The sequence below is a fragment of the Hypanus sabinus genome, chromosome 6, assembly GCF_030144855.1.
Source record: "Hypanus sabinus isolate sHypSab1 chromosome 6, sHypSab1.hap1, whole genome shotgun sequence".
NCBI lineage: Eukaryota > Metazoa > Chordata > Chondrichthyes > Myliobatiformes > Dasyatidae > Hypanus > Hypanus sabinus.
In genome coordinates this window covers 57,763,277-57,789,438 of record NC_082711.1, presented here as the reverse complement: position 1 = coordinate 57,789,438, position 26,162 = coordinate 57,763,277, and the positions used below count along the sequence as shown (strand labels likewise).

At 38.1% G+C, this 26,162-nt stretch overlaps 1 protein-coding gene across 4 annotated transcripts in view; it reads left to right on the top strand.

The window, feature by feature from the left end:
• adam22 (ADAM metallopeptidase domain 22) overlaps positions 1–26,162 on the top strand; it is a 337,659-nt gene that overhangs the window by 283,245 nt on the left and 28,252 nt on the right. The window contains exons 23-29 of one of the 4 annotated variants that reach the window (XM_059972203.1): positions 1,248–1,416; positions 8,443–8,542; positions 12,836–12,926; positions 20,119–20,136; positions 20,853–20,963; positions 22,455–22,555; positions 25,572–25,638. In XM_059972203.1, coding sequence (XP_059828186.1) covers positions 1,248–1,416; positions 8,443–8,542; positions 12,836–12,926; positions 20,119–20,136; positions 20,853–20,963; positions 22,455–22,555; positions 25,572–25,638 — 657 coding nt within the window. The remainder of the gene's footprint in view (positions 1–1,247; positions 1,417–8,442; positions 8,543–12,835; positions 12,927–20,118; positions 20,137–20,852; positions 20,964–22,454; positions 22,556–25,571; positions 25,639–26,162) is intronic. The other 3 variants (XM_059972204.1, XM_059972205.1, XM_059972206.1) reach the window with 3 other exon arrangements.

The window sequence follows — 26,162 nt, the reverse complement described above, 5'->3', positions numbered from 1 at the left end:
TCAAAGGAAGTTGAGATCCTTTAATGTGTGCAGCAGGACATCAGAGATCTTGTACCATTCTGTTGTAGTGAGTGCAGTCTTCTTTGCAGCGCTATGTTGGGGGAGCAGCAACGATGCTGGTGATACAAAAAGACTAAATAAACTTATTAAGAAGATTGGATTCGTCCTTGGCTACAACCTGGACACTTTTGAGTTAGTGGTGGAGAGGTGGTCACTAAACAAATTGTTATCTGTTATGGACAATCCGGCACCTCCTCTCCATGACCAAATGAATAAGCAGCAGAGAACCCTTTTGAACAGACTCATTCATCTCCGCTGTCATGAGGGTTGTTACAGAAGATCTTCCCTACCAAATGCAATAAGCATAGACAACAGTTCATCTGTGTGCAACAGGAGAACACACATCATAACACAAGAGTGTCTGTTTTACTATTTTGTACATTATTATTGCACATTGGTACATTATTGTGTATATTATTAGTCTGCACTTCACTTTTAGTTAAGTCTGCACACTAAGTGCGTTTTTAAATGTTGCTGCTGCAGCAAAAGAATTTCCCTCTTGGGATCAATAAAGTACTTATTATTATTATTTTTAATTCCTATTTTAATGCAACAGTTGTGTTTAATGCCCATATGCACTGCTCACTTCAGCTTCATTCTCTGATAACTCAATTCCTAATTCCCTTCATAAGCTAGAAAACTTTGATTATATAACCTTGAAATCACCTCCAGGAAAGAAGCAAATCTGATTTCCTCAGCTAAATACAGTTAATCTCATACCCATCCTCTCTAGTCAGATGATAGACTCAAGTTATACAGGAACAATGGTGAAGTAGCTTTTGGTTAAGTTTTTAGGCTAGCAGAGGTCTGAACTATTGATCCAATGACATCGGTTCAAATTCCACAGCTAAGGAATATAAATTCATGTTACTAGGGCAGCATAGTTGCGTAGCTTGTACGATTGCTGGCTTGGAACTCCAGTGATGTGAGTTCAGCCCTGACCTCTAGTGTTGATTATATGAAGTTTGAATGTTCTCTTTGTAACCACATGGATTCTCTCCAGAATTCACATTTTCTGCCTTCTTCCAAAGACGTGGTTTGGGAAGTTAAGGGCTACTAAACAGGGAAGTATTTACAGACAGAGTACTCTTTGGTTAAAATCTCTGAACGTTTATTAGTCTTTTGTAAAAAGAACTGTCAGTCTCTGTGTTTTCTTGTTTGCATGATTGGTCTTTCATGTTTTCTAGTGGTGGCCATGTCATATTAGATGAAGACACTGATCTGGGATATGTGCAAGATGGAACTCCTTGTGGGCAAGACAGAATGTGTATCAATCACAAATGTCTTCCTCTGAAAGCATTTAATTTTAGTACCTGCCCTGGCACTAGTGGTGCAAAGAGATGTTCAGGACATGGGGTAGGTCAATAAAATTGTTTAGTTATTTAATAGTTGGTGTCTATGCTGAAACTGAGTAACTTAACTTTCTTTTAACTCCAATCCAGTCTTCGCAACCCAGATAAGTTTTTGTAATAGACTGGATGAAGAGTTTCATAAATAATAAAATTTATATTATGAAATGGGTACTCGTGCATGGGTGATTGGTTTTGTGTATTTTCAATTTAATCAGACTAAGCAAATAAAATAAACCAGATAATTGAAAAATTGTAAAATTAATATAATTCTAATAATAGAAAAAAGTCTAATTTAACACATTCCAGAAGTATTTCAAACCATAAGATTAAAGTTGGCCTGAAATTAATGGATTTGAAAGCTTTTTTACAAAATTTAATTAATATTCTAAGATATGTGCATTTGCAATTTGAATTTTTAGAAATATAGTCAATTTTATTATAAATACATGCAAATGTTCACTTTTGGTAAAGTTAAATGTTTAATATAATTGATACACAATGTTGACATTTCAGATGGATTGCTATTGATGTGTATTTTATCTTGTCTGCTTTTGCCTTGGGGAATTTCACTGTTCACCTCAGGAGACCAGTTATCACAGATGTAATCTGATCATTCATATGTTGTTTTATTATACAATTAGCTGCTGCTTGCTTGAAGACCTCCTACAAGATATGAGGCAAAATTCAGTATTCATAGTATTCCTTTTAATTAAGTTGTCTATCTGATAAAGATACTATGGTCAATTAGAAAATTAATTTGGTAACTACTATATTGCAATGTGGTCACCATTTCTTCATTCATGATTTGTTACAGGACGATCACTCAAGGTTCTGTTTGCTGACACTACTTGCTCTCCTGATATGCGAACATTGGTAGCCCAGAAAAATAGCAGACAAAATCTTTCTAATTATAACTTACAGAAAGAGAAACTCGTGTTTCAAATTTAGCAAATGTGTACTTCAAAATATAATACTGTCACTTTTTTAAAGATTTTGAACATCATGACTGCTTTTGTTCGGGTATATTACCTTTATGCAGTGGTGATTCTATTTTGTGAATATATAGGAAGCTAATTGAAAGGAGTGTTTTGTGGTCAGAGTTAAAGATGTGGACAAATGTAAAATATGAATCATGGCATTATTTTAATCTTTTAACATATTAATCTAAAATGTCCCGCAAAATAATCTTACAAAATAAATGTTAATTTTTGTGAAGATTTTTGAATATAGCATTGTATGCAAGTATCACAAAGAAATAATAATCATGAAGAGCCATCCCTCACCTGCTAATCTTGGAATATATGTTCAGAAATAATTGAGCATTGCATCTTATTGATTGCTGTTTCAATTATGAGGCAAAGGATTAATTTTCCATTGAAAATGCATATATACCAAATGCAAAAAAACATTGTAAGTATTGTTTGTACTGAATTTATATTGCAATAGATAAAATGTTGAATGCAGTGACACATGGCAAGTAATTCCAGGAAAGACTAACTTGGTCTTTCCTAATGTGAACACTGAAGAAGATTTACAAATTATCCTGCCTTTCAGTAGTGGTGACTTCTTGTACTGGAACATGAAATAGAGATTGCAGGAATTATCCCATCACTGAGTGTGATAAATTGTTTATATTATGTTGGTGCCAGCAATGTTGTATGAAAAGATGCTATATTAACAGAACAATTGTGTTTTAGATCAGACTGCTGCCACTGTATATGACAGTTTGATATGTCCATTGCACTCATTCACATATAGCTTTCACAGCTCTAGATTTTTTCCATCATCATGAAAATATAATGATTGGAAATTAGTTTTGAGATTAGGTTTAGAGATTCTGAGCAAACAGACTTTGAAGGATTATATACAGGTAGTTCCACTTTAATGCATATTTCCATAATGTGAATTGGTTATAACATGATTGATGGATTAGGGAACACTATTTGCATTGCATAGGCTGCATTGGACATAACACAGTTATGATATTTAATGGGGTAGAAATTTTATGAGTTGGATAATTGGCACTGATCTAAGGGGTAAGTATGAACCGTCAGTATCAACCTGCTGCCCAAAATTTGGAGTTTATTCAAGCCAAATGTGAAGTGCTACACTTTTGGAGGTCAAAGGTAAAGGATAGTATGCTATTAATCGCAGGATTCGTATACTATTAATCGCAGGATTGTGTTGATGTGCAGAAGAATCATGGTGTCCAAGCCTATTGTTCCCCCAACATGGCAACACAAGTTGATAGGGTTGTAAAGAAGGCATATTACATACTTGCCTTTATTAGTTGGACCAATGAGTTCAAGAGTCTGGAAGTTATGGTGCAGCTTTATAAAACTCCTGGCAAGACAACATCTGATGTATCCCATTGCAGAAAGGAAGTAGAAGCTTTGGATATGGTGCCTGGATGAGAGGGCATGCGCTGTAAGGAGAGTCTGGACAAACTTGGATTGTTTACTCCAGAGCAGAAATGGGTGAGGGGAAATCTGATAAAAGTTTATAAAATTATGAGGCATAGATAGACAGCTGGTATCTTTTTTCCAGGATTAAAATGTTTAATAGTAGAGGGCGTTTGATTAAGATGAGTGGGGGTAATTTCAAAGGAGATGTGCAAGGTAGATACAATATAGGTGTTTAAAAGGCTGTTAAAGCAAAAAATAGGAAGAATTGAGGGATATGGACATTGTGTAGTCAGAAGGGATTAGTTGTTGTTAATTGCTAGTTTAGTTTGCTGCAGCATTGTATGTTGAAATCCCTGATCCTGTGCTGTAAATTCTATATTCCTATTTCAGAACAGCAAGGAAACTTCCAGCTTGCGGAAGCTAATTTGTTTGGGTCTTTTGCATTTGTTCATTTATCCTGACCCTCCTCACACTTGTAGGGAGGGACAAAAACTGCTAGTTCATCACAGATCTGAAAGCAGATTCCAGCTCTCTCCTAGATTTGTGAGCAATAATGCTGAAAACCTAAACCAAGCAGTAATGTTAATCCAGCAGTTTCTGAGTAACTACAGTTGTGGGAAATTTAAAAAAGGAACTTCTGAGAACCAAATGATCAGGAAATGATTCTGGCATTTCTGCTTTAAATAACCACATGCATATAAAGTCTCTTGGACAATTAAGTTCATCCTAGTGAATTGATGGTCCAGGTAATTTAAAATATTATGCATCATACAATCTAAGAAGGTAATGTATTTAAACATAATTTGTTATTCAGCTGCTATAGTTTGTATCTCATTGCACTACCAGAACTTAGGATAATTACACCATAGAGCTGCTCCTTTGTCTGCGCTTTGACAGTAAAAGCATCCTATATTCTGGACTGTTGGCTCAGAGTTAGGACACTCTGACTAATCAAGAGTCTATCAATCTCCGCTTTAAATATACTCAATGACTTGGCCTCCATAACCATTCGTAGTATTGAATTCCGCAGATTCACTACCCTCTGGCTAAAGAAATTCCTCTTCATCCCTGTTCTAAAAGGATGGCCCTCTATTCCGAGGCTGTGCCCTCTGGTCCTTGATTCACCCACTGTAAGAAACATCCTGACAAGAAAATCTGCAGATGCTGGAAATCCAAGCAAGACAGACAAATGCTGGAAGAACTCAGCAGGCCAGGCAGCATCTACTGGGGAAAAAAACGGAGAAGCTAGAGCAAGAAAGTGAGGGGAGAAAGAAGTACATAGGTGACACCAGGAGAGAGGGAGGGGTAGAGTAAAGAGCTAGGAAGTTGCTAGGTGAAAGAGATAAAGAGCTGGAGAGGGTAGAAGTCTGTGGAAGAAAGGAAAGGAGCACCGGGGGAAGTGATAGGCAGGTAAGTTGTTCAGGTGAGAGAAGGGAACGGGAATGGGATGCCTCTGCATCCAGCACATAATTCTCTGTAACATCTGCCATCTCCAACAGGATCCTGCCACCAAATACATCTTTCCCTACCTCCGTCTTTACACTTTCCGCAGGGGTCACTTCCTATGCAAATCCCTTGTCCATTCATCCCTCCCTACTGATCTACCTCCTGGTACTTATCCTTGTATGCAGAGCAGATGTCGTACCTGCCCCTACACCTTCTCCCTCACTTCTATTCAGGGCCCCAAACAGTTCTTCCGGGTGAGGTGAAACTTCACCTGTGAGTCTGTTGGGGTCATCTACTGTGTCCGGTGCTCCCATTGTGGCCTCCTGTATATCGGTGAGACCCGACGTAGATTGGGAGACCACTTCGCTGAGCATCTATATCCTGCCAAAAAAAACAGGATCTCCCAGTGATCACCCACTTCAGTTCTACTTCCTATTCCCATTTTGACATGCCTGTCTATGGCCTCCTCTACTGCCGCAATGTTATCAATAGATATTATCAATATCTAATAAAGTGATTCTTTTCCTGGGAAGCCAGAACCGCCTAGTTTGTTATCATCAACTGGTAAGTGTAATTATTTTATTTTTCATTAATAAACATTATTTGCTTAACTCATTACTTACCAGTGGTAAGATTGAAATGCTAACAGAGTTTTGGAAATGAGGTAATTGCCATAATTTATTCTCACCACTGAAATATAACAGACATTTGTCTCCACCCCTTATACTAGAATCTGCATTTAGAATGGCATACACTGAAAAATGATTTAAGTAAATGTACTAGAATATGTTAGTAGATGAAACTGCACATGCTAACAATGAAAATGAGGAATAAAATCAGATTTTAAAAACTTAGCGTAGCCTGTTAAACTATGTACAATGCGAATATTGATGCTTGTTATTAAAAATGAAAGAACAGAAGACTAGAAATGATTTTGCACTACTTTGAAATAATTCAGGTATTTTGCTATGAGGTGACTACAGGTTCAAGGATTTAAAAAAGGTATTGCCCAGCTATTTAGTACATAATAAATATAAGGCGCTGCAAAGACATTTCTCTAAGAGAATTGCAGAACTGTAGCTGAAACGTCTTCATGAGTAGTTTAAAATGAAAAGGGGGTTCTTACAAGTTGCGCTCATATTTTTCATAAATGCTACAATTTCTGTTTCTTGGTCTTAACTCTTTGCAACACACGAGTTGGGAATTGTTAGATTTTGATGATTTTAGCTGTAACATTAATTTGCAAGGCAGTTTAAATGAGGATAACCATGCCATCCTTTATACCCTGTTTGATTTTACTTTTAACTAAGGTGATCAAGCAGGCATTAATTATTGGAACAAGCTATTCAATGCCAATGTAGTTTCATTGGATACACAAAAGTAATACCTAATTTAATCTAATTTATAACAAAAATGCAATATGTGGTATTGAACATAGAATATCTAAAGTTGATTGAAGTTGATGAAGGACAAACTTGGTGTCATAAAGCATCAAACTACTTTCCTCTGAGGTATTTACACAAATTGTTTGCATCTCTTAAAAAATTAACTTGACAGTAGGAACAAGGAATAACTTGCTGTACTAATTCCAGTGAAGCACTCATATTATCCAGTAAATTTGAACCGTGGAAAGCAATTGTTTAAAGCTTTGCATGGCATTGGTGGAAGTATGAAAAGCTTTCCATTGTTATTTATATCAGACGAAAACCAGTACACTGTTGAATTGTTTGTAGCATCTAAAGAGCTAACATTACCAGATTCATTGCACGAGTAAACTAAACTCTGTTTAGGCTTCTTAATTTGCTGACAGTCAACTTTTGCATAGTGAAAACGTGAGCTATTCTGCAAATAACTCCAGCAAAGCATGCTTAATCTAACTCCATTTATCTGCCTTTGAACTGTACTTGAAGAATGACTGTGTAACCTATGAATTGTCAAGTTTTCTATTTTTTGTATCATACAGGAATTTGCAGGAGCCATATTTGCTTACCAGCCTTGTTGGGAAAATATGATTGAAAGTTGTAAAATTTTAAATGATACTTTGGTTTAATTTTCAAAGTTATAGGATGTCAAAGTTGATCAAGTCTTCTGTAAATGCACAGACTAACTTGGAAAACTGCAACTGCTAGAAATTCAAAACACAGACAGAAAATTCTGAAAATACAAGGAAGGTCAATTAGCTTAAAACAAAAACAAATTTCAAAGGGAGGAATCTAAAATATAATTTTCAGTTTATAATTTCTGATCATCCTTCAATTTATTTCCCAGCATTTTAGGTTTTGATTTCATTTGAGGTGAACAAATGGCTATAGGTGATTAGTGCTATTTATTGACAGCTGGTTCTATTTTGCATCGAATCCAGACAAAATGGATGAAATTCTTTCTACAAATGGAATGAAATTAAATTCATCTTTAATGGAAGAGCTTTCATTGCACGTGTTTATGTGTAATTCCTCACAAATCAATGACAAACTTGACAGGGTAATATCTGGTTCACCTCAAGCCCCTGCTGAACATTGAAATCCTTAGTATTCCATTCACCTGCCATTCTGTATTAAAATAATTTCAGGATGTATATTGTATACATTTCTCTGACATTAATTGTACCAATTGAAACTTATTGAAACCTATTGAAGTAAGCATCAGTGTATAAGTTTAAATGAAGCATTTTTATTTCTACTTATAAATTTCTTTACAAAGAAAACACTTAAAACATCACATTCAAATCCATAATTTTCCTTCTACCAATGGATCTGAACAATGAACGAACTTTTTTTAAAGAGGCAAACCCTCTACAAAAATGGAACTGAACAAGAGGCTGTAATGCTTTTCAGCATTTTAATGCTGAAATATTGATCTCAGGATGTAATTCCACCTATTCAGGAAAAATACTGCTTAGCAAGATGATTATTGTACAATGGCAGGCAGCCTTAGAGCTAAATTCAAACTGAACTACCTGTGCCACCTTTGGCTCCAAGCTTTGTTTCACAATTGAACAATTATGTTTAATCAGTACTGACTCCAATAGTTCAAGCTGGACCAAGAGTTTATATAGTTTGGTGAAATGTATTCCGCCATCACCTAGAGAAGTTTGAAAGTTAGGTGTTAGTAAATTCCCAGTTAATACTTGATTCACTGCTCTGTGTTGCAATGTCATTCACTGAATGATTTTATTACAGATTTGCAGTAATGAAGTCAAGTGCAACTGTGATCCATCCTGGGACGGCAGTGACTGCAGTAAATATGCACCAAAGGCATTATCAGGCGCAGGAGTACTAGGTTTGGCTAAATTATGTAAATATGTTCACTTTTGAATGTATGTCAGTATTTCATAGTAGATAGTAATACTGTACCATTTATGGGAAGAACATTGGACCATTCATTAGAGTAATCTATCACTCTAGGAGATCATTTGGCTACCTTTAATTCTGATGTCCTCACCCAACAAAAATCAGTTGAAATTTAAATTGACGTAACACCTGAAGCTGCCATCTCAGAGAATATTTTAGATTTTGACTACCCTTTGAGTCATCCTAAACTGGGCAACATTACTTTCATGTCCTCCTTGTTCTCATTTCCTCTAATGCAGAAGTTAATTCCTAGTCAGTAATACTAGATATGTTATGTTGACATGACAATGTGTTTTACTTGCCTATGTGTTCCACTGTTTTCATTCCACTTCATCCCATTCCAATTTAATACCATTTAATGATAAGCCAGCCATTCAGGTACTTTTTCAGGACAATGGCTCTTGGATGTTGTTTTTTTAACTTAGCGTCAGTACTTGTCTGAAGTTCTGATTTACCCTTGCCTTGCAACATTCTTTACATTGATTGAATGGAAATTGATGTAGGAATAACACCAGCCTATTTAATGATTGGATTTGTCTTCCACAGCATTTTTCAAAAGCGTCTTTTAGGCTTTTGCCGCATTGGATTTTTTTTTTAGACAGTCAAAACTGAATTGTAAGCCATAGGGTGAAGTGAAGATATGGAGCTTAATAGGGCTAATTTGGAATGTGAGTCACAAAGAAGACTAACCAAGGTAAAACAAAGAAGAGAAAATCTGTGGATGCTGGAAATCCAAGCAACATACACAAAATGCTGGAGGAACTCAGCAGGTCAGGCAACATCTATGGAAAAGAATATAAGTTGGCATTTCGGGCTAAGACCCTTCACCAGGAATGAAGAATAAAGATGAGAAGGTGGGGGAGGGGAGGAAGAAATACAAAGTAGTAGGAGATAGGTGAAACCAGGAAGAGGGGGAGGGGTGAAGTAAAGAGCTGGGAAGTCATTTGCTGAGCAAGATAAAATGCTGGAGAAGGGGGAATCTGATAGGAGAGGACAGAAGACCATGGAAGAAAGGGAAGGGGAAGGAGTACCGGAGGGAGCTGATGGGCAGGTAAGGAGATAAGGTGAGAGATGGAAATCAGGATGGGGAATGGTGAAAAGGAGGTGGAAGCCATTACCGGGAAGTTAGAGAAATCAATGCTCATGCCATCAGGTTGGAAGCTACCCAGATGGAATATAAGCTATTGCTCATCCAACCTGAATGTGGCAGTAGAGGGAGCCATGGGCTGACGTCTCGGAATAGCAAGTACAGTTAGAATAGGTGTCACAGGAAGATATCGCTTTTGTCTGGCAGATGGAGAGTAGGTGCTCAGTGAAGCAATCTCCCAATCTATGTTGGGTCTCACCGATATACAGGAGGCCACACCAGGAGCACCAGATACAGTAGATGACCCCAATAGACTTACAGATGAAGGGTCATCTCACCTGAAAGGAATATTTGGGGCCCAGAATGGTAGAGTGAGGGAGGTGTAGGTGCAGGTGTAGCTCTTGCAAGGATAAGTGCCAAGAAGGAGTCAGTGGGGAGGGGCAAATGGACAAAGGAGTCGCATACAAGCAATCCCTGCGAAAAGCAGAAATTGGGGGGAGGCTGTGCTTGGTGGTGGGATCCCTTTGGAGATAGTGGAAGTTGCGGAGAATTATGTGCTGGATGCAGAGGCTCGTGGGTGAGGACAATAGGAACCTCAGCCCTGGTGGTGTAGTGGGAGGATGGGCGGCAGATAGATGTGCGTGAAGTGGAAGAGATGCGGGTAAGGGCAGCATAGATGGTGGAGGAAGGGAAGCCCCTTTCTTTGAAGAAGGAGGATATCTCCGTAATTCTTGAATGAAAAGCCTTAACATAAAACATTTTGTTTAAGCCGGGACAGAACTTTTTGGCCTTAGTAGTTAAATAGAATGGGTTAAAGGAAGAAGATTTCTTACCTAAAGCACTAATTAGACATGGAACTACGAATTAAAAATTTTATGAATGGGCAACCAAGTTGTCATGAAAGAAATTTGGAAAGATAGAGAAAGGTAATGAGACCAAGGCTTTGTTAAGAGACATACAGGAACTATCATTGCAGGAGAGGCAAGAAAATAGTTGTTAATTCTTCTTTGTTAGATATAACAATTTAAGTAAAATAACTAGTCTTTGCTGGTTAAGACAGATAAGAAATGTTATATTTACATAATAACTTTGCTAATTGGAAGAGCAGAACCTATCAGAAAGTAATTACATTTTGCCAGAGGAAGATGACTCATTAAAACAGCTAATTAAAAAAAATCATCAGTTATAATCCAGGATGACAAAAGGGCAATTTAATAAAACAATCTCCTGCAATTTGCATGAGAATACTTTGCATACGGTGGCCACTTCTATTAGTAATAAAGCCTACAAATGCCCACATCTAGTAAGTATTATAAATTATAATTAGTACACATGCATTTATTGTAAAGTTCTGAAAACTCGGTTCTGTTAACTCCTCAGAACGAATTTTCTACAAATGCTGAGGTACTTTGGACCACTTAATTATGAGACTATTGGGGATTTCATGAGTAAAAATGTGACAGCAACTTCAGGTAAATGCAGACTCAGAATTAAAACCACGTTCAAAAGTCAATAATCTCAGAATGGCAACTCAGTGGCTGATTAAATGGTGTGACAGTGCAATAGTTCTTTAATGATGTGATTTATTGAAAACTACCAAACGCCCTCACTGACACTGAAAAGCAACTGTATATTTTATTTTTGTTAAAGTGAGGAAATATTAAAGTGCAAAATTCTAAATTAAAGGAGCCACTTTTCATTCTTAATTGTCCTCATTTCATTTCCGTACTTTATATGAAGTTCATTTCACCAACTTTAACTTACACTTTGTTCTGTTTATTTCCCAAACCTTCAGTCTAATTTTTGAAAGTTATTTCACCTGTCTGTTCAGGTTGACAATTCCTTGTAGCCTTCATGACCCAGTTATTGACTCATAATTTATGCTAACTTTTATGCTATTGTCATGATAATTGAATGGGCAAGATAATGGCAGATACCATTAAAAAATCAGCAGGGTAATGGGAGAAAATATAATAATAATTGTATCTTAGTGCTGTTTCATCAGGCTTGGATTGCAATCAAATCCTTTTAACCTGCTCTGAAATTCTACAAAATCTGTGTTAAAGTTACGTGACAAATATAATATATAAATATAATAGTCAATGATGCCAAAGACTGTTCTGGTACTTGATGTGATATTAACTCTAACATGTTGTTATGATTATTCTTTTAATTTGTAAGTTTGGTTTAAGATTATTTACTAATAATATAATTATTTTGAAAATTTTGAAATCAACATTTTAAATTTTATTAACAATTCATTCCAAAGATGCTTCTTGCTTTTTAATTTTGAGGGGAGGTTGGGTAATTCTACCAGCTGCCACAATTTGAAGATGTGCTTACTGTTACCAAATCATTTAATGGTTTTATTGTTTTTTTTCCTCTTTATTTTGTGTTGTTATATTTTTTGTCATGGATTCTGAACTTTTTAAAATAGTTTTACGTTCATTGAACATGGCCTTCTTATTTCTTGTGAACCCTGAGGATCCAAACCATGCAAACTTTTTGTGTCCTTTTAAAGTAAATGTCTGTAGGTATTATCAATTGCTAAGAAATTTATAATTGGAAGTGTTTCAAATCATAAGATATCCCGTATGTACCTCTGTGCCTATATAACCCACCTTAAACTAGATCAATACTAACAATGTTATACAATCAAAAATAATGCTAATTCATTCACAGAAATCGACATTTTGTTACAAGGAAAAAAAGCAATCCAATTTCAAAAATTGAAATTTATGTGATCCTAAGTTGTGTCTTATATCATTAAAAGACAGAAGTTAATTGGTCAACATGTTAAACTTTTTAATTAATAAATAGTCACATTTTACTTTTTAATAGCAAAGAAAATTAATTAGGAAACACACAAGAGATTAAGTAGTGTGTATTCCACTGATAAACTGGAAACAGAAATAAATGAAACTGATTGAAGTGCATTAATCCAAAGAAATTCAAAGGGAGTTCTCACTGATCTATCACTGGATTTCTGGTGCATGATAATGAGAAATGGCTAGAGCAGATGATGGTGTAAAAATCTTTGAGATGAAGTAAAGCATATTAAAAAAAAGATATAAGTGGTCATTTACTGTTTTCTCCAGGAGATTAATTTGTTGTGTCCCTCTCCCATTCTTTCAGGATCAGTTCGAACCAATATTATTATAGGTACCATTGCAGGGACCATCCTGATGGCAGCCCTTGTCTTGGCAGTTGCAGCATGGTTTTACAAGTGAGTATAGAAATTTATCTTTTCTGATACTATGTGACTTCCTTGAGCTTATTTCCAGAATAGCTTGAAACCATGTTTGAAGCAAATGCTACAGTTTAATGTGCTAGAATCTGTTCTCTTACAAAGTGCTGGTGTCACACTAATTTACCAAAATTGACCAAAATAAAACGGAATTTGGATAGAAATTGAGAGCCAGTTTTGTGGGTCTGTGGCGAACTCTTACACACCTCCCACGCTGCCATCCTTATTAATACAAAATAGATGGTTGGTGAAAATTCCTGTCAGCTGCTAAAGACCAGAAAATTACCTAATTTTCAGAAAAGGAACAGGAGCAGGACATACAGGCTTTTCCTGTGCCTCATTGTGATCCTGGCAGATCAGCACGTGCATGTCAGCTGAGCCACATGGTCAAATCCCACTCTCTTCTTCTTGCCCTACATACCCCTTTAATATTTTCCCCCAAACAGCTGATGTTCTGTTAAATAATTTAGACTCTCAGCCTCAGCAAGGTCATGTCACTGAACATCACATGTTTTAATCATTCTGGCCAATTCTTTTGACTATTTTCAAATGTCACCAACAAAATGTCCATTGTAAGTCATCAGTTGCCCTCAATCTCATTGTAATTCCTCATAACATTCAGGATATTTTTAACCTCCAGGAAGAAAAATAAATCTCAAATATCCTTTCATAATGATACCTCTGGTAACATATTTGCTCATATCTACACAATGTAAACTAAAATACTGCAGATACTGGAAATCTGAAATAAAACACTAAGTGCTGTTATTATTTCATCAGGTCAAGCAACATCTATGGAGAATAAAATAGGGCTATTGTTTTAGATTGGTCACACATTATCAGAAGTCTGATGAATATTATCTTTCTCCACAAATGCTTCAACCTGCAGAGCATTCCCAGAAGTTTCTGTACCTTAACAGCAGTCTAACCCAGGTCTATTATGAATTCAACATTAATCGAATAGAGATGCTTTTATATGGCATTTTGAATTCAGCAAAAGTCCCAAGATTCCTAGTTTGCACCCTCATATCACTGGGCATATTTTCTGACTTTATTGGATAAAATAGATACAATTAGTCTGGTTTTCCAGTGGAAATAAAATCAAAGGAAGCTGAATAGGACACCAATTTGCTATGACCTATTTTATTATGCAATACTAAATCTGTCTTCACTGTTTTTTTTCCATGTTACTTGTTTTTTGTGCATCTTTAGAAAAAATATAATGAGCATTTCCCGATTTGACTAAACACTAATAATAATCATAGTGATCTTTGAAGATGATAGAGACTGCAGATGCTGGCATCTTGAGCAAGAAGCTCACTGCTGGAGGAACTCAGCACCTCATGCAGAATCTTTGGAGGGAAATAGACAAGCAACTTCCATTTCAGACTCTTCGTCTGGACTGACAGAAGAAATACAGAGTCCGCAGATGCTGCCTGACCTACTGAGTTCTTCCAGCCATTAGGTTTTTTTTTGCTCCATATTGATCTCTGGGTCATGCTGTATATCATACTTTAGAGGAGCCATACTGTGCCAGTGATGAAAGGCTGAATGTTGAGTCAATAGAATAGCACTTCCTTCTGGGTGCCAACCAGTATTGCCATCGATGAGTCTATCTAGGTCAGTACTCATAATTCATTATGTTCTTGATGTTTTATGTGGGTAGAGTAGTAACTGGACTAGCAGACACAGATCTGTCCCATTGTTCCTGGGATATGAGTTTGAATCCTGCTCCAGATCTTGGGAAGTTAAATTCAGCAGCAGTGAGGGATAGGCAATATATCCCGGTATTCACATGAACAATTAAATTAAAAATAAGATGTTTACAAGTGAGTTAATTGCTCACTGTTGTAACATTTCCTCACAAAGCTGCTAGTCTTCCATATGACAGGAACAATTAAGAGTTTGGTCAATCATGGCCTCAGCACACTCCTTCAGCCGTTGCAAAGATACTAATGTTGGTGGAACTTGGGAACAAAAGTCTCCCTGGCATGGGCTGGTTCATTTTCAGAAGAATTGTAACTAGATCTTAATATGGAAATCAGCAGTAAATCTGATGTTATGATGAAGGCTATTGATTGGTATAACGTGTAGATTATCGAGTCAGAGGAGGCTTCCCTGAAAAATTCCACCACCAATTTTCTGCTAGTACACTGGTTGACCTCTGAAAACCACAGTTTTTTTCCAAAAGGAAAGATGTTTCCAATCTTGGGAGAGAGCTTTCCCTTTAATCTTTACTAAGCCCACTTCTGCTAGGACTCCCTCCTAACATACTCAGTAGTCTGCAGCCTTGGAGCCACTGACTCTCAGTTTCCAAATGGTGCTTGGGTCTCATTTTCCTGGCTAGGTTAAAACTACAATGAGGTTCTGGTAAAGTCTGAATCAAGTAGATAATTGATGAATTAGTATTGCTTCATATACAATAAATTCCATTTGCTAATCTTTTAGAAATGATTGAGAGGCAGCAGCCAGCTCAGAACTACTTGTATTTAATGTCTGGGGATGTAAGGGAAGTTTTCTTTGTATACTGGTAGCTCAGTAGCATATATTGAATTTCGTGATCATTTTCATTTCTTCTGCTATGGCTGATTATTTGGAAGCTTCTTACAGGATTACAACTGATACTTTAAAAGAAATAAGTAACTTGAAACAAATGTAAAGGTGAAGCAAAAGTTGGTGCATTAAAGTGCAACTGTGAAAGCATTAACTGCCCTCAATTTTCCTTTGCTTTACTGGGTCAGAATAGAACATGATTGTGCTCATTATATCGCTCAGATCCTAGTCTTTGCCGAAACTTAAAGGTCAATGTTAACTCGTGGCTGCCTTGGTCTCTTTTTACTTTGAAAAGTACTTTGATGTTTACTGGGTGACTATACTAGTCCACAAAGACGGTGAATACACTGCACACAACCTCAGAACACAATGCAGTACACAAGCGGATAGATCGATCATTCAGCGTGTGATGCCGTGCCAATCTTCATGCCGATTTATACTAAATGTCATCCTCCTCCTGCGTAAGATCCACATCTCTCTCTTCCCTTCCTATTCATGGATCTATCTCAAAGCTGCACCAAAATGCCTGTTTCCACTACCACCTCTCATAACCTATTCCAGGCACCTACTCTGCAGTAAAAACAACTTGCCCCTTTGAGTTTACTCCATCTAATCTTAAAATTATGTCCTTTGGTCTTCTCTGGGTAACAGGTTCTGACTGTATACCCTATCTCCAGTATGCCTCTCATAATTTTAAGAACCCCTTTCAGATCTCCCCTCAGCCTCCATTGCCCCAGGGAGAACAACCCAAGTTTGTTCAAACTTTCCTTGTAGTTCATGCCTGCAAATCCACTCAGCATTATGGTAAACCTCTTCTGCACCCTTGACACAGTTACTGCATCCTTTCGGCAGTGGGGTGATCAGACCTGCACACAACACTCCAAGTGCAGTCTCACTGAAGCTTCATATGGCTGTGCAATGACTTCCTTCCTCTTGTATTCAACAAATGAAGGCCAGCATGCCATGAGCCTTCTGCACCACTTTATCTCAGTGAACTATGGAGCTGGGCAGCAAGATCACACTCTACGTCAATGCTATTAGGGGTCTACCATTGACTGTATTCTTCCTCCTTTCATTTTACCTCTCAAGCGGCATCTCTTCACACCTGCCCTGGTAATACTCCATTTCTCTGCCCATATCTGTAACTGGTCTAGATCTCATTGTATTCTTTGATGGTCCTTTACACTGTCCACAGTGTCATCTGCGAAGTTGCTAATCCACCTGATGCCACAACCCCTCCTTTCAAGGCCTCTCTATAAATCATGTTCTCAGTGTTATTTATTATTTGCAGAATTTGACTTCTGCACATTGCTTGTTTGTCGGCATTTGTTTGTGTGTAGTTTTTCATTCAATTGTGGTGGTTGGCATCTGTCTATCTCGAGGGATAATTGGTGATAACCATCATCATGAGCCTGGATGGAAGGCATGGAGATCCTGAGATGCCCACTCATCAAGATCCCCCTTTCAATCCCCATTCAACTGTATTTCTTTGTTTTCCTGTGAAGGTCAGCATGAAAATGATCTCAAGGTAGTATATGGAGACATACATCAGTGACCACTTTATTAGGCACAAGAAGTACTTGAGTTACTGTTGCCTTCTTGCCATTCTCCATTGATCTCTTTCATTAGAACTGCCACTCACTGAAAGTTTTTTGTTTCACACATAATGCACTGTGAGCTCTAGAGCCAATTGTGTGTGAAAATTCCAGGAGATCAGAAGTTTGAGATACTCAAACCACCCATTCGAGCATCAGTATCACACCATGCCATCAAAGTCACTTAAATCACATTTCTTCCCCATTCTGATGTTTGGTCTAAACAATGATGTGCTTTTATGCATCGAGTTGCTGCCACATGATTGGCTGATTAGATATTTGCATCAATGAGCAGGTGTTCAGGTGTAACTAATAAAGTGGCCACTGAATATGGACACGTTGTTAATAAATTTACTTTGAACTTTGATGCACATGTAAAAATCATTCATATACAAACAACAGAGGTCTCAGAACCAATCATTGTGTTAGGAACCTCCAGCCAGAATAGTAGCCTTCCACCCCCTACTCTCTGTCTTCTATGAGTAAATAAATTCTGAATCCAGACTCTCAATCCAACCTCTATTTATCAAACTGAATCGAGGTTTATGCATTGTTGGCAACCAAGGGTTGGTGCAAATACTGACTGTCTTCTGTATCTTGAAGGCAGGTGCTTGCAGGCTGCCAGCAAGACTTTGAAACTCAGTGCAGTCACTCCATCATATCGTATTGTAATGTCACCAAACCATTCCTCATGTGTCAGTAATGAACAGTTAGTTTTTTAAAAAATCTGCATAAGACTGCTTTAAACATACCATTGCTTTTTGAAATAAGGGGAATAAACTTTATAAACATAGAAAACCTACAGCACAATACAGGCCCTTCAGCCCACAATGCTGTGCCAAACATGTCCCTACCTTAGAACTACCTAGGCTTTACCCATAGCCCTCTATTTTTCTAAGCTCGATGTATCCATTCAGAAGTCTCTTAAAAGACCCTATCGTTTCCGCCTCCACCACTGCTGCCAGCAGCCCATTCCACGCACTCATTCACTTTTAGACCATAGACGAGTTTAGTTCACTTTACAGTTGTGCCTACATTGATGACTGACTTCAGGTAAGATAGTGGCATGTTTGATCAGCCATCTATGGGGTCAACTCGGTTATTGTCCTTTTTATATGTATTTTTTATGATCACAAGACAATGCTGGACATTAAGAACTTAAAGTACTGCAGGTCTACCCCACCAGTGAATTGCTCATTGGCGGAAAATCTGAAACCGCTAAACTTGGTCCAAATTGTGCTGCTGCCTGCGTCAGAGAGGAGTCGATTGTGCAGAAGTGATGTGCAATTTAAAAGCAAGTGATCATCTTAAGTCACACTTCTTGTGACGGCAAGGCCCTGATGGGCATTGTTAATGTGGAATGCTGTATCCAATTCACTGATTTATTGGCAGTCAGCTGGGGTGGATGGTAGGGGGCGCTGTGTGGCCTTGATTGTAGCAAGGACAAGGCCTCAAGCTGCAGTATCACCTGTCTACCTCTGCACAGGAGAGAGGTGTCGGGGTTGGTGCGCTCTACTGGAGGCAGTATGCTGCGGCTTCCAAGCTGGGGTTGGTGTTGCCCCCTAGTGTTCGCTTAGCAGAAGACAAACTGTATTGTGCTCGACTGCAGACTGCTGCAACATGCATGGACTGAGGATCTTGGACTATATTTGGCTCCAGGCTGTCTTATTGGTGTTGCTACAGCATTGATGGTTTTTTTCCTGTGTGCTTCCGCACAGAAATGATTATTGTTAACTTCAGTGCAATATTCCCTTGTAGGTCATCAGCAAGTAGCACAGCAGGTGTGATCTTTTCAGCTGGTTCCTACAGAGACATATAACAATATAAGCACTTCTCTTCCAGCTATAGTTGTGTTGTTCTGAGTAAACAGTTGTTGTAAGGGTGGGAGGGATGTGGAAGATGAGGGAGGTTCTCATAAGTCATGGCAAGTCTATGAATTTGTATTCTTTGAAGAATCTGACAGTACAGAGATGCCTGAACCCAGTGTGTCTGCTCCCATGGGCTAACAGAAAACTAGATAAAGTCTTCTGTCTTGGTGTATAGTGTTCAGGTAACCTAATCCAGTTTGAGGTTTGGCCCTTTGAACAGAACAATCTCAGAGGTAAAGAGATTTGTGAAACTCACTTCAGTGAGGGAAAGGTGATGTTCTCTGACCAATCAGGCTAAAAGTCCTGCTGCTAACACACTCCATTTCTGCTGACATCATTTTAGGGGTCTTACACCAGAAAATATGTGTGGGGGAGACATAAGAAAATAAAATACCCAGTGTGTGCTAATTTACCCCAAAGCATACATGAAATTGCTTTGCTCTAGATTAAAATGATTTTCAACAAGTAACACCTCTGGTTTGAAGTTGTCTGAATGAAAACAGATGTTTTATTCTTAACAAAATGCTTCGGAATTTGTGTAGCAGGGTGTAGATATTAAAATCTCAGAGAGACAGCAGGCTGCAACGTAGGATATTTATTCCAAAACTGATTAATAAGAAAGACTTTAATTTGTTTGTTTGGGATGTGGACATCGTGAGTATGTTGGCATTTATTCTCCGACACTACTTGGCTTCAGAATTATGACTCTGACCCCAGAGTTATTGCTTCCTGGGCCATTTTTGATTGTAGTTAAAGGTCAACTAAACTGAAGTGCCTCATCAAGTGTAGGCTAAAATATATCTCCCTGAAGGGCATTAATGAAGCAGATTGGGTTTTATGATAATTCAGTAGTTTTATGTTTATGATTCCTCATGCCAGCTATTTATTCCAGATTTATTTAATTATTTACATTTAAATTCTCCTGCTGTTGTCATGGGGATTCAAGTTGCCTAGATCAATAGTCCAAGCCTTTTTATTCTAATACAGTAACTGAACCACAATGTAATATGCTGGTAATATATGAATTCCTTGTGCTAATGCTTATTCATTAAGAAATGCAGTTATTAGCATTGTAGTTTATAAACAATTTCCTTGTCATGAGCACAGCTTGACTTGCTGTTTTATTACTTCTCCCTCTGCTTCATTTTTTGAAAGAAGCTACCAAGAAAGAAGGTATGTGATTTCATTTCAGGACTCTATAAAGTATGTATTTCCTTTAAGAATTAACTCTATTTTACTGTAATCTTTAATTCTGACAGGTAATTAATGATTAATCGGTGGACATACCATCCCATTACATACTCAATTTACACCATTGCCTTCTCCTCCTTCACCTTCATCTTCTTCTTTCCCTACAGCAAATGGAAAAACAGAGAACTGGGAGTGCCAACCTCTTTTGGCACTGCTCCCTAAGGGAGTTATTCACCTGTGTGCCACGGGCAGCCTAGTTAGTTTTCCCTATGCTTTAAAATTCAGGGCTCCATGCTGTGTACATTCCACTTAACACAACAGGCAGGAACCAACACAACTGCCTGGATGACAAACTGATACATCTGAGTGCCAACTAAGGCTAGAATTGGTGGGAGCCTAATGTTTCTTGTGAATGATTGGGCTGACCAGCTTTAAGTTCAACATGACAGATACCAATGGCTGCTTAATTTTTTATCCTTGTCACACTACTAATTAAGATTACAACTTTATCTTTACAGTCTTCATTTCCTACATGGTGTGCTTTGATCTATGTTGCTTGTGATACCATGCAGCATAACATCAACTAAATTTGAATTCTGAACACAATCATTTGATGATATGTTATGACGTATGGTAGTTCTAGATGTACTTGTTCTGGGTTTGATGGCTCTTCTTTCCTACCTTCTCACTGTTTGTAGGCAAATGCCACAAGGAGACTATGTCAAAAAGCCCGGGGAAGCTGACTCTTTCTATAGTGACATACCTCCTGGAGTCAGCTCAAACTATTCAGCATCTAGTTCTAAGAAAAGGTCTGCATTTCTCTTTCAACCTACTCTTTTACAAGCAACAGGAAGATTGAGTTAATTACATAGCAAATAAAGTAAAGCTCACATTATATAAAAGCTTGAGCTTCATACCATTTTAAACCCAATTTCCTCCTGTGTGTGTTTGGGGTGCTAATGCAAAAACTGGCTTTGTATCCAGTTCTGAATTTTAACTAACCCAGGCACCAAACAAAAACCTGCACGTAGCTTAAGAGCAGGTGGAAAAGGAAGGGGTGAACTTATAACACGGCAAAATGATGGTCAAACAATGCTGAGACAAAACCCAGTGATGGTCATAAAGGTTTTAGTTCATCAGTTTACACTGGGCCAGATTCGAGCAGTTCACTTCCACACCCCTCCTTTCCAAAGTTTGCTGCCTTCACTCTGTGGACAGGAGATACTTCCAAAAGACTTTCATTCACACGGAATTTTACCTACTGTGTCTGTTTTCTGGCAATGCAGTGTAGAGGTTTCAGAAATGTAATGAAAAAGATCTCAAACTGCAATAGAATCAGCTGGATATCAAAGAGAAAGAGAAGTAGGTAACTCAGAATCTAGAAAGAATAGAGAAAGCATGCATCCTGAAGAGGAAATACAAACAGAGGAACAGTAAGTACTTGGCCGCGGCTGCCTCTGTTTTATTGTTTCTTTTAGAATTTTGCTTGTTTTAACTTCCAACATTCAGTATCCTGGCATTGTATTCACTGAAGACATATAAAGTTCTTCAGATAATTTTATGCATTTGATTATCCTGATCACCTCTTAGGGGCACCCGATTGGTTCTCTAGGTTCCAGTCACCGGTTGATTCACACTCCATGACTTAAGCTTATCTACCCAAGAAGGTATCTGGTCTGATAGGATGGCCCATTTCCTCCTATCTTGGAATCTGGATTTAGATCAGCTGCTGTCCATTCCTGAGAAAAATATATGGAAAATTGGGGAGGATGGCAATGTTGAGAGCCTTCAAAGTAATTTACCAAAAGGTGGAAAAGCTTGTAATGCCATGCACAGATACCCTGGGAGAGCTGCTATGCATCAGTTCCTCCCGGTACTGGCCCTAATGCCATGAATAGCGTCTAACATGGCCGCTTGTATTCAAAGCAAAATTAGCACTTACAAACAGTAATACAGAGCACACAAGGGGAAATTGTGAATGTGCATAGTGCTGCACGAATTTGCACATGTCCAAACGAGGCCACTTCCTTGCTTGTGAATAAGCTACAGTGTAATGAGCTGCATGCACCAAGGTAAGCACACAAGGGTCCTCACTCCAAAGGCTACTGCTTCAGCTAAACTATGCAAATTTCCTCATTTAAAGTTAATGGCTGTAATATACTGAAACAGAGCAAGGTCTCTGTTTTGGCATCCAAATAGAACAACTTTGAAATGCCAGAGAACAAATAAACACATTATTCTGTCATTTTCTTGTAGGGTGAAATTGGGGAATTATCTTGCACGTATTTTTAATATTTCAGGTCAAATGGACTCTCACATTCTTGGAGTGAACGGATTCCAGATGAAAAACATATTCCAGATGTCTGTGAAAATGGCAGACCACGCAGTAACTCCTGGCAGGGTTAGTTTATTGTATATATGGGGATAATTTAATATAATCGATTAAGGAACAAAGGAAGTACCTAAAGGGGCAGTTTTCCGAAGAGGACCACCAATATTATTATTCACTGAATAATAATGAACAAGCAATACAATTTGGTAGTTTTCTTCTGAAATTTCCCCTTTCATCTTCAAGCAACAGAATAGTTCATATCAATGAGAGATTAAAATAATGTATTAAAATCTTATCTGATGAACAGGTGCACCTAGTTAGCACCACATGAAAGTGTCAAACTAGTTTATAATCACCAGTGCTCTGGGCATTGTATATGAGCATTTAGAGCCCAGGGCATAATTATACTCTGGCTTTAAGTATTAGTTTAGAATCTTTTATGTTGAAAATGTTTAGCATTACTGCTACTGATCTGTATGTATAAACTACACACACATATATACACACACACACACACACACACACACATGCTTATAGCTTACATTTGGGTATGGCAGGGAATTTAGACAAAATACGGTAGGAAAAGGATTAGTTGCAAAATGATCATGTTTTATTATTTATCTTACTGGATGTACCTTATTCAAATTTGTTTTATTACTAGTGTGACTACTGGGGGGGAAATGAACCTTAATTTATGTAAAATATTTTGTGACTTCAGGACATTTCAAACCAGTTTACAATAAAAAAATATGTTGACCAAAATACAGGGGAAAGCCCACCCCAACCGTTTTTGAAATTGAAGCAAGGGAACTTCTGCTGTTCACCTGTGAAGGGAGCACTGCCAAAGTTTACACTTCACCTAAGCACCTCTGCTGGTGTAGCACACTCGGTACAACTCCAGGTGAATCTAAATTTTGGGTTCAAGTCTCAGGAGTGCACCTCAGGAGTTGTACCTCAGAGGCAGGACTGCAACTACTGAACCAAGTTTGTCACACTATGCAAGGCTCTAGGCCCATGATGGTTTTCTTGAATAGAAACATAGAAAACCTACAGCACAATACAGGCCCTTTAGCCCATAAAGTTGGGCCGAACATGCCCCTACTTTAGAAATTACTAGGGCTACCCAGAGCCCTCTATTTTTCTAAGCTCCATGTACCTATCCAAAACTCTCTTAAAAGACCCTATCATATCTGCCTCCACCACTGTTGCAGGCAGCACATTCTGTGCACTCACCACTCTCTGCGTTTAAAAAAAAAAACTTACCCCTGACATCTCCTCTGTACCTACTCCCCAGTATCTTAAACCTGTGTCCTTTTGTGGCAACCATTTCAGCCCTGGGAAAAGCCTCTGACTATCCACAGGATCAATGCCTCTCATCATCTTATACACCTCTATCAGGTCACCTCTCATCCTCCATTGCTCCAAGGTGAAAAGGTTCACTCAACCTGTTTTCATAAGGCAGGCTCTCCAATCCAGGCAACATCCTTGTAAACCTCCTCTGCACCCTTTCTATGGTTTCCACGCCCTTCCTGTAGTGAGGCAGCCAGAACTGAGCACAGTACTCCAAGTGGGGTCTGACCAGGGTCCTATATAGCGGCAACATTACCTCTGGGGTCCTAAACTCAATCCCATGGTAGATGAAGGCTAATACACCGTATGCCTTCTTAACCACACAGTCAACCTGCACAGCTGCTTTGAACGTCCTATGGCTTTGGACCCCAAGATCCCTCTGATCCCAAGATCACATTGCCAAGAGTCTTACCATTAATACTATATTCTGCCATCATATTTGACCTATCAAAATGAACCACTTCAGACTTCTCTGGGTTGAACTCCATCTGCCACTTCTCAGCCCAGTTTTGCATCTTATCAATGTCCCGCTGTAACCTCTGACAGCCCTCCACACTATCCACAACACCCATCAACTTTTGTGTCATCAGCAAATTTACTAAGCCATCCCTCTACTTCCTCATCCAGGTCATTTATAAAAATCACGAAGAGTAGGGGTCCCAGAACAGATCTCTGAGGCACACCACTTGTCACTGACCTCCATGCAGAATAGGACCCATCTACAACCACTCTTTGCCTTCTGTAGGCAAGCCAGTTCTGGATCCACAAAGCAATGTCCCTTTGGATCCCATGCCTCCTTACTCTCTCAATAAGCCTTGCATGGGGTACCTTATCAAATGCCTTGCTGAAATCCGTATACACTACATCTACTGCTCTTTCTTCATCAACGTGTTTAGTCACATCCTCAAAAAATTCGATCAGGCTCATAAGGTACGACCTGCCCTTGACAAAGCCAATTATATTATAATCATATGCCTCTCCAAATGTTCATAAATACTACCTCTCTGGATCTTTTCCATCAACTTACCAACCACTAAAATACGACTCACTGGTCTAAAATTTCCTGGGATATCATTACTCCCTTTCTTGAATAAAGGAAAAACATCTGCAACCCTCCAATCCTCCAGAACCTCTCCCGTCCCCGTTGATGATGCAGAGATCATTGGCAGAGACTCGGCAATCTCCTCCCTCACCTCCCACAGTAGCCTGGGGTACATCTCATCTGGTCCCAGCGACTTATCCAACTTGATGCTTTCCAAAAGGAAATATTAAGGAAATAAAAGGAAATATTAAAAGTATTAAGGAAATAGAGAGTATGCAGTCATTGCAAGTCCTTTGGCACTTTCCAAAGCAGTAATGTAATTGAAATGTACATCACAATGTACAATGGAGTAAAATTAGTTAAAGTAAAATTACTTTAACTACACATTTTTTTATTGAACTTGAATAGTGAGAATCAATATCCAGGACTGGAATGAATTTTGATACACAACAAAATTGTTTGCCAGTTAATGGTCTGTATTCTGTATTTGAACAGATGAGTCACAACCTTAAGGGAAAAGGCCAGCATGAATAGAGAAATTCATTATTTTCATGTTTAGAAATGTTTATGTTTTTCATCTGCGGTACCTTTTCCATTTCATGAACTGTCATCAGTATGTATTTTTAGAGTTAGATGATGATACCATTCACTCTGTTACCAAACTTCTCTAATTTTTCCTGATTATTTTAAAAGGGAATTTAGGAGGTAACCGAAAGAAGAATAAAGGGAGGAAATTTAGGCCACGTTCCAATTCTACAGAGTGAGTACAAAACATATTTAGTTATAAATTGTGGAAATGCTGTATAGAGGCTTGCAGATTAAGTAGCTTCAGCAAGTGAAGTTAGATTACTGAACTCCTGTTTGCCTTTGCGATTTTTCCCCCTTGCTAAAGTATAACCTGAATGAAGAATTAATTAACGACTGCAGAGTTTTGCTATAAGCAATATGTTGGTTCAGATTAATCTGACATCTTATTACACTTTTTATTTCATCTTGTCTGGAGCTAATGGATTAGATTTTACTTTTCTACCTGAATATTATCCTCATGCAAACTGGAACTGTGGTTGCCAATAAAAGCTGCTTCTGCTTTCATTTCTCTCCACATGTCACAGATTCTTAAGTTTGTAAAATCTTTGCATAGAATGTTATTCTACCAAGGATTAATCTGTTCATAATTTGAACATTCAGAGTAATTGTAGCCTGATGGTTAAGAAATAAAATTTGCCAAAGCTATAATCAAATAATGTTTGAAAGAAAACCTCCAAAATAATTCAAACATGTTTT